This window comes from Nestor notabilis, unplaced genomic scaffold, assembly GCF_000696875.1.
Source record: "Nestor notabilis isolate BGI_N333 unplaced genomic scaffold, ASM69687v1 scaffold1530, whole genome shotgun sequence".
Taxonomy (NCBI): Eukaryota; Metazoa; Chordata; class Aves; order Psittaciformes; family Psittacidae; genus Nestor; species Nestor notabilis.
In genome coordinates this window covers 24,497-36,873 of record NW_009911343.1, presented here as the reverse complement: position 1 = coordinate 36,873, position 12,377 = coordinate 24,497, and the positions used below count along the sequence as shown (strand labels likewise).

The following is a 12,377-nucleotide window of genomic DNA, read 5'->3' as shown; positions in this document are numbered from 1 at the left end:
CGCGCCGCGCCGTGGGGGCCAAGGGGCGGCGCGCTGCAGCTTGCAGCCCCCAGCTCCCATCGGCCGCGGATACTGTGGTCACGTCGTTCCCCGGCCATGCCCTGCCGGTTGTTCTCTCATCCTTAGGCAGCTTAGTGGGTTCCTCAGTGCTGTCAGTATTGCCCAGGCAGGTTTTTCCCGGTGTCCAAACTCAGCCCTTCTTAGCCCTGTTGCCACAGCCGTGCCCACCGTGGTGACGCTCAGTTCTGCTGCAGCCACCTCTTGCTCTTCTGCGGATGTGCTGCTGCTGAACTCCTGCTGTGTATAGCAAAGAATTAATTCACCTGCTTCACGAGCTGTAATTCTGTAACGCTTCAAACTGTACATTTGCCTCATTGGCAGCAGGTTGTCACCGTTGACTCGTGCTCAGCTTTGGCAGCCCTTTAGCTCCAGTGGCTTCTTCCTGCAGAATTAGTTGCAGCCTTGATTCCAGAATTAGTTCCAGCCATGTCTCTGTACTTTGTCCCCCCAGCACAGAACTTTGCATTCATCCACATTAAACTTTCTTCTAGTTTTATTCCCTGCTCACATCTCATCTCTACCTTGTGAAGAGTATTTTGAATTATGTTTTCTGCGCATTTACTAAGTCTGAGTGGTACATGATCCGAATTTGGCAGTGTCAGTAATCTGTGTTATCTTTGTAGCTAGCCTCGGAAAAGCAATCAAATATTTCTTCAGGGTACAGTGAATGTTGTAGGCCTGACCACATAGCTAAAAAGCCTGGTTTTAATCAATAGTGGGCAGTCAGGAGTATGGGATAGGGAGGATTTGCAAAGGTAAAGTTCCCTGCTATAGATAAAGGGCTGTGTTACGCTAGAATAAACAAGGCAAGCTCTCTGAGTCTTCTTGAAGCCTTTTTTGCCAGTCATCATAATAGCTCTCTTTCTGTTATTTCTTGCAGTTTAAATTGATCCATTTTGAACAGTTAAACATAACATTTTACACAGTTGCTGGTCAGGCCTCATTAGTATTTTCATGCAGTGGCTTTAATACTAGTTTTGTTCCCTGGAGACAGCTCAGATCACCTGCTATGACCTAGGATCAGCTTAGCTTTTTTTCCTCCTGCATGTCACCTCTTTGGCAGTTCGTTATTGCCTTGTGACATCCAGATGTTCTCCTTGCATCATGTACACAGGGCTGTGGATCTTACTAGTCTTCAGGCACATCACCTTCATACCAGTGCTGTGACCTTCATACCATTGAGTTCCGCGCTGTGGTATCAGTCCAGCTGTGAAGACAGTACCAAACCTCCTGCATAGCAGTGTGACCTTCCTGTGTACGGTACTGTCATCATCTGTCAGACTCCTGTGCTTTCTGGGGATGGGATTTCTGGTTTAGTTTTGTTTTGGCCGGGAACCCTGTAAAGTCTTAAGTAAGGCTACGAACATCAACATTTTTTGTAGAACTTCACTAGAAACCCTGGATCAACTCTTATTTCTTCTTTCAGCTGAGTGTGTTGTCGTCTTCCTGTCAACGTATTGCTCCCTTTACAATTATTATACGTTTTAAATTATTTTCTCATTTGTTTGTGGCACAATATTGTATGCTTTTCTGAGGACAGCTTGACTTTTGGGAGGTCTCAACTTTGTATTCCTGCTAACTGTGATGACAGGCAGTTCTGGCTTTTCTGTCTCCACTGTAGAAAGCAGTTCAGGTAGACTTTCCTCTTGCACAACTTTTTTCAAGCTGCTAAGCAGTATCAGTTAAGACAATATATAATTTCCCTGGCTACTATTTTACTAGTAGTATTATTTTCTGTCATCCCCCCTAAGTTGTTTTCTCCACTTTGTTTCCCTTCTCAGGCTGTAGCTATTACACTTGCAGTCCTCAAGAAGAAAAGGAGCTGAGAAAATAAAAGTGTAGAAGAGTTTGAGTATTAGATTTCACTAGAGTGCCTCTTCCTAAGCATGTCTTAAGGAATGTCTTGTCAGGGAGCTTATGTGAGTCAATGATCACAGGCTATGTGGACACCTTTCTACCATGAAGGAAAAGAGAGTAGACAAGACTGGAGGCAGTGCTCTCTTTTTTTCCTTTTAGAAGGCTGAAGTTGGGAGAGGAGTACTAGGTGGAAAATCACACCTGGTCCTCATAACTGTACCAACCACAAACATAGTTGCTGCCCCCCTTTCGTCTTTCAAGCCATTGAATCTTTCATCCCAGCTCAAGGAATAGACTTTGCACTTACAGGAAGAGTAATCAAGGTGTATCTTTCTTGCAACAACAGATCTGTTTAAGAAGTAATTACTTGGAGAAATTATCTACCCAAGTCAGGAGACACTTACTCTGAATTTCTCTGCTTTTCTCTAAATGCTTACATCTTTCACAGTTATACAAAAGCTAGAAAGTAATAGTTGTAATTTAGGGTTTAGCGTGTGTTTCCTTGGCAAGCAGCTACGATGGCTTAAAATATTACTGTTCTCTCTCTCCTGGCGGTTAGTACCCACATGGACATGTGAGATCTCTCAAGCTTTGTTAGTGCTGACCACTTTCCATGGCAATTCAAGCTGAAATGCTCGTAACAAGTAGGTGAGAAGGATGGTAATGTCTTCAACCAAGTATATTAACATGTCTCTGGTAATCTCTTCCACAGCATTTAAGTTTTTGTGGGTGTTACATTGTGCTATATTGCAGAGTTGTTTTGTCTTCCGCTGTGAAGAGCTTTTAAATAAATAGTAACACCAAAGGCCTTTGTGTATAACTTTTATTATCCTGTCATTGGGGTGTGCAGTAAAGGCATGCTGGCATTAGTTGCAGAGTTGGTGATTATGTTTTGCCATCCTTAAGCTTGAATAGTTTTTTTAATAGCTGTACATATACGCGTGTAAGAGTTTTCATTACAGATTTCTACCAATCCCTAAGAAACCGCTATCACAACTTAGTTCTAAGATGATGTCAATTGAAACTGTTGTTTTGGGAATTCACAGGGTCAATGATTTGAAGACTGGTACACTAGTAGGAACTGACAAATATGGAAACAGATACTATGAAGACAAAAGAAACTTCTTTGGTATGTGTACTAATGCGAACACCTCCTGACTGACTGTCCAACCTTGTGTAGTTTCTGCTGGTGAAATAAAACTTGCTGTCTGCCTGACTTCCTCACCCTTGATTTGTGTGAGTCTTAAAGAGGGGCAAGAGATGCTTTGACATCTTCTGTCTCTCTCTTGTTTCCCTCAGTTCCTTTGCCAACATAGTCAATCTGAAATATAGGACAAACTTAAGCCAGTCAGATGCTTTCCGTATGGGTGTGCTTATATGATAACGTGATTGAGAGCTGAATTTGGTCCTTAAACTAAAAGCTGATAGCTTAAGAGGTAGGGGAAGAGAGAGAAATGACTTTAAAACTGCCTTAAAGCTGAACTTACTTGTATGAACATTTCATGGCAAAGGAACAAAGATTAGCTTAAACTTTCTGTTACTTTACGTAATGGGATTTTAAACAGCATTTGTAGAGTACTTAAAAAAGTTGCACCTGAAATAACAAAGATGGAAAGTGATGTGTAAGCAATTGACATGCTGGTTAGGCTAAGCTCTGCTTGCTGTAGGTTAACTTGTAGGGTACCTGGAGAAAGCAGCTGCTGGTAAACATTGCTTGGTAGTTTTATATGGCTGAAACTTAGTTTAATCTTTGGCTACTAATGGCAGTGTCCTTTTGGAAAAGACTTCTCCCAAGAAACTGTTTCTCTGCCTGAAAATTTTTTAAGTTCCTATTTCCCATTACTTACAAAATAGTTAATACTTGCTTCCTTGTCAGGGCATTAAATACAGCCATATCAAAGTACAGTAACAGTGGAAGTATGGAAGACTTAGAAAAATAAAAGCTGTACAGACTTTGAAATAAGTACCCATAATGGTAGATACTTTTTGTGAAAATACTTTTCCTTGTTCTCCATAAGAAAAGAATTTGGTTTTTTGAGCTAATACAATATTCCTGTTTGTTTACTTAAGGTCGCCACAGATGGGTCATCTATACTAATGAAATGAATGGCAAAAATACGTTTTGGGAAGTTGATGGAAGCATGGTGCCCCCTGAATGGTAAACCATTTAGCTTAATAATGTGGACAGACACCAATTGTGTAATTGCCTGTGTATTTTCTTGTATTACAAAGCAGAAGGTTAAAAAAATGAATTATAGTAATAAAGTTTTCTTGGGTGCAGCTATCTTATATATGGCCAGAAGATTTCAGACTGGTTACTTTTAATTTTAACCCGCATTCATAATGTTATATTGCCCACTGTCCTAACTGTCACACTCACAGAATTTTGCCAGCCAGATTGAGCAGGTGAAGCCAGTCTTCCAATTTTCCTTGTTAGTTGTGATTCCATCTTAATGGTTTGGCAAAGTCTACAATAGCATTGAGTAGCCAGAGGGAGAAAAAATACTTTAAATTATCCATTCTAGACAAGAACCAAAGAAGGTAAGACACTGATTGAACAGCATTCCTTATTCTGCAGCCATTAACAGCATAATTGTTTCAGTGGATATACCTTCATACTCTACAAGATGATGAACAGCAAATGGCCAGGGTGCTCGGTATGTTGACTACTACCTGACTGTATTTTTTCTTCAGGTTTTATTTTCTGTTCATACATTTCAGTAATAACTCAGTACAACCTTGAGTTCCAGCCCATCTCTGGCCACACAACTGCTAATACTTTTTTTGTCTTCCTAAATGTCTCAGGAAAAACACACCCCAAATAAAGTAACAGTATATGCTAGCAAAACGAATCTCCACCTGATTCTTGGGGAGTATGAATAGCACTTCAGCCACAAAGCAATGAAAGATGGTATGAACTTAGAGGTGCTTGGGTAGACTGAGCATTGGTGAACACTGGTTTTTATTGTTCCTGTGATGGATGTTCTGCACAAGGCTGAGATTGATTATCTACACTCCTAATTCGTGGCTGTCATTAGAACATTTGAGAAATGTGTGGGTAGATTGTCTAGGTAGTCAATTTTGCTTCAAATTTTCCCAGCATTAAAATTATATTTAATGCAGTGAATGCTTTTTTCTGTCTTCTCCAGCAAAAGCTTAATGACCTTGTTTTTCAGAAGTGACACCAGAATCTCCAAAACCAGGATGTTCCTGCCAGTGCGGGGCTGTTCCTTGTTACCTGCATAATCATTGTTGGTTTTATCCATGCACTATTAGATTGTGTCAGTTTTCAAGATGTTGCTTATTTTGAAGCACCCTTTTTTGTTGTTTTTTCTTTTCTTTGCTCATGCTTATGTGTTGGTTATTGTGTGCTTACAGACCTCATAAAAGGTTTCTTCCTGAGTATCAAAGTGATGTTTCTAGGATCGAGTAGCTTGTTTAGATCACATAAGTTAGTGAGGTAGAAAACCTTACTTTCTTATCAATGTGTTAAAAATTGCCCTAGAAGAAACAGTAACATTTAATTATTTTCAAGACTGGTCAGTGCAGGGGGCATGAAAGGATAAACAGTCCTGTCTCCTCAGGTATTTTCTCAGGAAACTTAGTTGTGCAGTACTGTTCAGGTTTTGGGTATTTTTTTTTGATTGCTGATAAATTTGTATGTCCCATGGCAACCTTGCATGTTTATTCTTATGTAGGAGTCCTAGTTTGTGACACATCTAAATCACTGGTGTGTAATTTTGTACTGCTTAGATACATCTTTAAAAACAGAAATATTTTGGCTAGGAATAAATGCTGCTTTTTAAGACTTTATTTATTTTCATCCGATGATATACTATCTTAAATTTTTGAAATGGCATAAACTTCTGAACTGAGACTATGTAATGTTAATGTATTGTACAAGTTTCTGTCAGTGTCACACTGGGATTGTGCAACTACAGAGGAAATGAGTGGGTTTACTGGACCCAGAAATGTCTTGGAAATAAATTAGGTTGTGTGAAGTTACTTCTGTAAACAAAGAGATGAATTTGGTCTCTAGTATAATTGTATCTGTCATGTCAGTTGTAAAAAATGTTTCTATCTTAAAGCACTACTCCTGCCTTCAACAGATGAAGAGCTTGGTATCCTTGGTCAGCTGGGAAGCATATAAAGTACCACTGTAACAGCTGAATTGTGATCTGAATACTGATTCTAAACGCTAATTTTTCATTCCAGGATTTAGTTAACTCAGCTCAGCAGAGCATTTTGCGGGTATGTTGTTGTACTCTCTGCAGGTAGAAGCAGGTTTTACTATTGTTTATGCTGGTGTTACTTTCAGAAGATATTTTGGAACAGTCATGCCTAAAGATGACACTTTAACCAAATTGACCAGAGCTAACCTAGAGATTTTCAATTTTGCTTTTTTAAATAGTAATGCTAACTAGTTTGTAATGCTTTTGCAGTGCTCTTATAAAAATCCTACTGTATGTAGGATCACACTACTGATTATCTTAGTGATTACACTAGTTTCTTGGGAGGAATAGAGAACACTAGCGGATGTGCAGGAAAAACACTCCCTTTTTTCTGTGCATCTTAAAGAATAGTTGTGTGTAGCTTCAGGGTTATAGAATATGAATGATTGTTGAAATACAGTCAGGTGGACCTCACCATGCGTGATGAATTGGAAGAAAGCATTTCGGTGTATTGGAAAGTTCTGAAAACAACTGTCTGGAAATATAAAATGAGAATTCGTTTAGCTACCCTTTACCTTCTGTCAGATACTAGAGAAAAGGAAAAAGCGTCAAGAAAAAACATCTCATGTAATAACATATTGTAGTAGCATTTTTAGGAACCACTGACTATTTTCAGTATTCTGAAATAATTGATGTAATGTCTTCTGACAACGGATGTACTGAAATCACAGTCTGAAGGAAATCAAAAGAGTTGTTTTGACATATGTCTACTCTACAGGGAATTGAGACTTGCTTTTTTAAAAAATATTGCCATGCAAGAATATGTAGGCTTGTAGTTTATTCTGATTTAGTTGTGTTACTTAACTCTTTGTTACTCTGTGTTTTCTTTTCAAAGATTCTGGGAGGTTCAGCTTGAGCCTGCTTGGAGGCGGGGGAGTGTGAAACGTGGAAATCAATTTTCCACTTTCAGTGGGATTATGCTTTGGAGTAAGGCTTCCTTTGGAGAGTCCAAAGTCCATGCAAGTCAAGCCCTGATATCCTAGGTGCTAGCTGTGCTTCTCTTGCATAGACACGCAGAGTCTTTTCATGGCTCTCCGCCCACCATCCATTTACCATTTATCTGGTTTAATGTAAGCTGATGTGTGTTTTGGCCAAATACTTTGAAGAACAGATTGACAACTGCTTTATGTAAACAGATGAGTTAAAAATAATTTGCTCTTTCAATATGTTATGCCCAGTGGTAAGAAGAACTGTAATTTGAGAAGAGTTTCCTCCTTTTGCAGGGGCACTTCGTTTTGCCAGTGCTGTCCTATGTATACATAATGTCTGTCCTCTACTTTGATGTTTAATTCCTTATGGTGTAAATCTGACATATTTGGAAGGAGCTTCAGGGATGCTAACTTTGTATGATGGAATAGTTAAAATTCAACTTCAGTTTAATAACCTACATCCTCTTTAGTTAATCTGACAGCTGAAGGAGGAAGGAATGTAGCATCTCAGATTTACAAGTGCCAGTATACTAAGAAATATAAAGAAATGTGCTAATTCTCCTGTAAAGCTGCTGCTTTTCAAGTCTGCCTCCAAGGAAAACAAACAAAAAGATTGAGCAGAAAAGGAGGGGGGTAAAATTTCCGTCCTTTCAGTAGCTTCACAATAAATTTGTGGGATTTATAACTACATTAAAAGCTACTGTGTTGTTTTCAGGTAAATGGGATGCTGTCTCATTACTATGCAATGGTATCTTACAGCAGCATGCATGAGAAATCAAGGTGAATCTCCCATGTGCAAACAAATAAAAACATGTTTCTTGTCCCTTTTTACTTCTCTTTCCATTCTGCTCTGCCCTTTGTCCATAACACACATCTTCACTTGTGTCCTATTGCAGCATGGTTAACTTGTTGAAAAAAGTGGATGCTAACCAGTTGGCAAACATCCTGAACTTACGTAGACACTGCCTGAACCTTGCAGATGCACATATGGTAGTAGCTATGGAGTTTGTGTAGCATCAGTTCTTGTTTGACAGCTTGTACATCATATAATTGGCTCTATTCCCTTGTAGCTTCAGTTTGAAACTTCCTTGCTTTTAAATATTTGTTTGAGACTTGGGAGAAAATTCCTACAGAGTCTTGAGAGCATTTGACAATAACTGTCATCTATCTACCCAAGGAAAAGGCCAGAGACTTTGCTAGCCTCAGTCTGCTTGGTAGTGACTTTGCTCTGTGATTCAGGAAGCTGCTTCAGCTTCCTCAGAGCTTCTGCTATCCTACTGATTTTCTTTGCTCTGTGTAAGTTGTCTTCTTTTTTGTAGGTTTTAAGTCCTTAATTGCTTTTGAATCCTTTTTTCCATGCGTGGATTTATAGGCAGAGTTTATATGGAAATCTGGCCATCTGCAAGATGTCAAATCTCTTTATTCATGCTGTACAGTGTAGTGTATGAAAAGCTTTTCTTGATCATCTGAGAAAAGAGTCAGACATTAGGGCTTCAAAGGACTCTTTGAGGAAGGTTGTCAAGGGGAAAGTCTTCCCAAATTGAAGTTTTCAGATTTACATATTTTTGCTTAAGTGGAGAGTGGGAGCTTTTGTTTGAGACAACAGATTCTGTGCAAGCCAAAATGCTTTTGTCAATAACATGGTGGGCGTCTGAGGGGAATCATGACCAGGCTTAAACCCTGAAACTCTGGTTTCTGCCAGCTTTGATGCTAGCCATCACAGGACACATGATACCTCAGGTGGTGTGAAGTGCATTAGTACGCAATTCTGATGGGCATGAATTGGAAGAAGGAGTTCACTAAGGTCAGAGCTTTGTATAATGTGGCTAGGGCATTTCAGAGGCTGGTAATACCAGGTTTAAAATCAAGTGAGGCCTGGTCCTGTATCCTAGGATCACACGTGGTTTGTAGTGCTATGGGGGTGCCTTCTTCCAGACAGAAATCATTACCCCAAATCTTTTTTAATAGAAGTAGTGGAAATGTGTACTTTAAATTATACCAGATTTACAAAGGAGAGTGTGGAGAGGAAGGGAGGGATCCCCTTCCCATTCATTTTCCCATTTCATATATATAGAATCATAGAATAGTTAGGGTTGGAAAGGACCTTAAGATCATCTAGCTCCAACCCCCCTGCCATAAGCAGGGACACCACACACTAAACTATGTCGCCCAAGGCTCTGTCCAGCCTGGCCTTGAACACCTCCAGGGTTGGAGCATTCACAACTTCCTTGGGCAACCTATTCCAGTGCCTCACCACCCTCACTGTGAAGAACTTCTTCCTTATATCTAACCTAAACTTCCTCTGTTTAAGTTTAAAGCCATTACCCCTTGTCCTACCACTACAGTCCCTCCCCAGCATCCTTGTTGGCCCCCTTCAGATATTGGAAGGCTGCTCAGAGGTCTCCACGCAGCCTTCTCTTCTCCAGGCTGAACAGCCCCAACTTTCTCAGCCTGTCTTCATACGGGAGGTGCTCCAGCCCCCTGATCAGCCTCGTGGCCCTCCTCTGGACTTGCTCCAGCAGCTCCATGTCCTTTTTATGTTGAGGACACCAGAACTGGACACAATACTCCAAGTGAGGCCTCACAAGAGCAGAGGAGATATAACTTCCAAATTCCTAAGTGGATGATTTTTCCTATGGGTGGCCATTCTTTACCTCCAAACAAGTTGTTTTTTCTTACTTTGAAAGGATTTTACAGTTCCATCTGGTATTCAAGCCAGTTTCCTGGCAGTCCTTAGTCTTTTAACTTGTGGCTTTCGTTTGGGGTTTTTGGTTTTTTACCTCTAGAAAATGAACATGTGGCTGACTTTTTAAAGTGAGATTTAGTACTAAAGTTATATCCGAAGTTGTGATTTTTACTTTTTCTGAAATGTCTAGTAGTTACTTGACTGGAAAGATGATCAACCTTCTGTAGAGCTCTTCAGATTTAGAATATACTTGTCAGTCTGTTTCTTGCTGCTTTCATTGAGGTTTTGTTTTGCTCTATCAAAGAAGTGTGCCAGATTTGTTGCTAAAGGCTGAAGATGCAATTTTTAGGCTTTCTAATAATAACTGAAATAGACGACTTCTTATTTTTAGGTCGAGTCTTTGACAAAAGCTGATTAGTAGAAGCCTCTTTAATTCTACCTCAGTAAAAAATACATAAGCTTGCAAAAAAAGTCATAACCTCACTTCTGTCAACTGTGCATGCAGTATGAAGAACTGGCGGATAATTAAAATGTTATTCAGGTTTGAAAGTTGCTTTGGGCACTGAAGTAGAAATGGGATGAAATCAATTCAGTTGATCCCTGCTGTAGTGTTCCAGTAAATTGTTATGGAAGTACTTTTCTTGATCATTAATGTTGTTTGCACAAGGGAGGATTGGCATTTAGTTCATAGGTAAAGGATAATCACTATAATCACTTGGTAATTACCCCATTCCTGATTGGTGTTAATCATTTCATTGTGCACTTAGTAAACATTTACGTGGCTATTGTAGGTGAACATGCACCATTAATTCATATCCCAAGTGGTAGCCTTATGAATGCTTTGGAGTTGGTACTGAAATTGTCGTGCAGCATAGTCTTCTGGAGATTAAAACCAAACCAAACCAAAAACCTAAAACCCAACACAAAAAAACCAATCAAACAAACAAACAAAAACCAAAAAAAACCCCAGACAATAAAACAAGACCTTGTGGTTTTGTCATTTTGACCTGGCTGGCTGGTTAAGGCTATACAAACAGGTAGCAATGAAATAGTCTGCTCAAATACTGAGCATACAAAGGAACAGGAAATTCAAACTTGAGTGTGCTTTCAGTTGCTTAGAAGCAGAACTCTTATTTATTGGTTATGTTTGTGTAATTACTTTAAATCAGTATTTCCTAGTCTCATTCAAAGTCCTACTGGATAAAAATTACACTACCACTACCCCCCAAATAAATCCTTAGTGTTTCTTCAGAGGAGAACCCTTGGGAGGAGGGCTTGTTACACGTCATGTAGTGTTCCTTTATGACGGTGTGTCTTTTTCGTCTTAAGGCATCGCTGGCTTCACTCAATGACGGATGACCCTCCAACTACTCATCCACCAGTTGCTCGGAAATTTATCTGGGAGAACCATCAATTCAATCTGAGTGGCACTCCCGGACAGTATGTACCTTACTCCACTACTCGTAAGAAGATACAAGAGTGGGTCCCGCCTACAACAGCTAGCAAATAACAGCAAAAAACGTGACTTTGCCTTAGCTTTGGCTTTCAGCATAAATTGTATTTTCACTGGTTTTATTCAGAATAAAAGCCTCCTACAACAGCTTTAATTTAGTGTATTGAATTGAGGGGGAAAACATTTGGAAGAGGTAGAGGACAGAACACATGAGAAGTCTTAATCTCATCAAGATACTGGGCTTTTTGTCATATTGTCAGTGGCTCTTGTCTTCACATAAGCAGCTCTCAAACTCTTTTTAGCATGATAACCATTCCTGTGAGTCACTTCTCACATTTGTACCATTCAAAAGAATACAAATATAAACTCGAAATTCAGGATTCTGATATTTAACATTTATCCTAGTATAATTTCTGCATGGCAAATAATGTACTATTCATGTACTATTTTAGGAAGCCATCTCTTTGAATATTTATAAGACAAGTTAGAATAATAAGGCCAATCAAGGATTATAGTTTTTATTCATAAATTTTTTGTGCATGAGTATACATGCATTGCTGTATTAAAATATGATAAAAACTTGTAAGGCTACAGTGATCAAGTGACATGTCACCCCTTAAGGGAACTTGGCCGTATGCAGAAGGCCCCCTGTCACAAATACCTTTTTTTGTTACTTACTGTATTACTGAGATTCATTGGAAGATGGTCTCACAAGAGTTTGGGATGGGCTATTTGCCCTTTTGTGACAAGACTTTGGAGATCTTGGGTAGTTTGAGGATACACACTTTTTTTGGGAGGTGGAGAAGTACAATGTACCAGAACCTATTTTCAAAATTGTGAAGTTTGCAAGTTCACATTTGAGAGCTTCTTGGGGCTGTGGCTCTCTTCTTGCAGGTGGTTGGTTCTTATTCCAGCCTGCCTGTATTTTTTAGCAGAGCTGCCCTTTCCACAAGGCCTCCTGTATGATTGATAACCTTGTCTGTAGATAGCTGATGGAGGTGGGATGCCCACCCAGCCCCTCGCTCACACCACCTCCTCAACTGGACGGGGGAGAAAACAGAAAGCTGGTGGGCTGAGGTAATGATGTGGAGACTGCTTGCCAGTTACCATCATGAGCAAAAGAGTCTTTCGTTTATTGCCAATTAAATAGATTTGCACGG

At 39.7% G+C, this 12,377-nt stretch overlaps 1 protein-coding gene across 1 annotated transcript; it reads left to right on the top strand.

The window, feature by feature from the left end:
- Positions 1-2,925: 2,925 nt before the first annotated feature.
- Positions 2,926-11,364, top strand: NDUFA12 (NADH dehydrogenase (ubiquinone) 1 alpha subcomplex, 12). Its single transcript, XM_010014156.1, has 3 exons — positions 2,926-3,046; positions 3,988-4,075; positions 11,094-11,364. The coding sequence occupies exons 1-3, from the start codon at positions 2,926-2,928 to the stop codon at positions 11,272-11,274; spliced, it is 390 nt and encodes a 129-aa protein (XP_010012458.1). The 3' UTR covers positions 11,275-11,364.
- Positions 11,365-12,377: the final 1,013 nt, after the last annotated feature.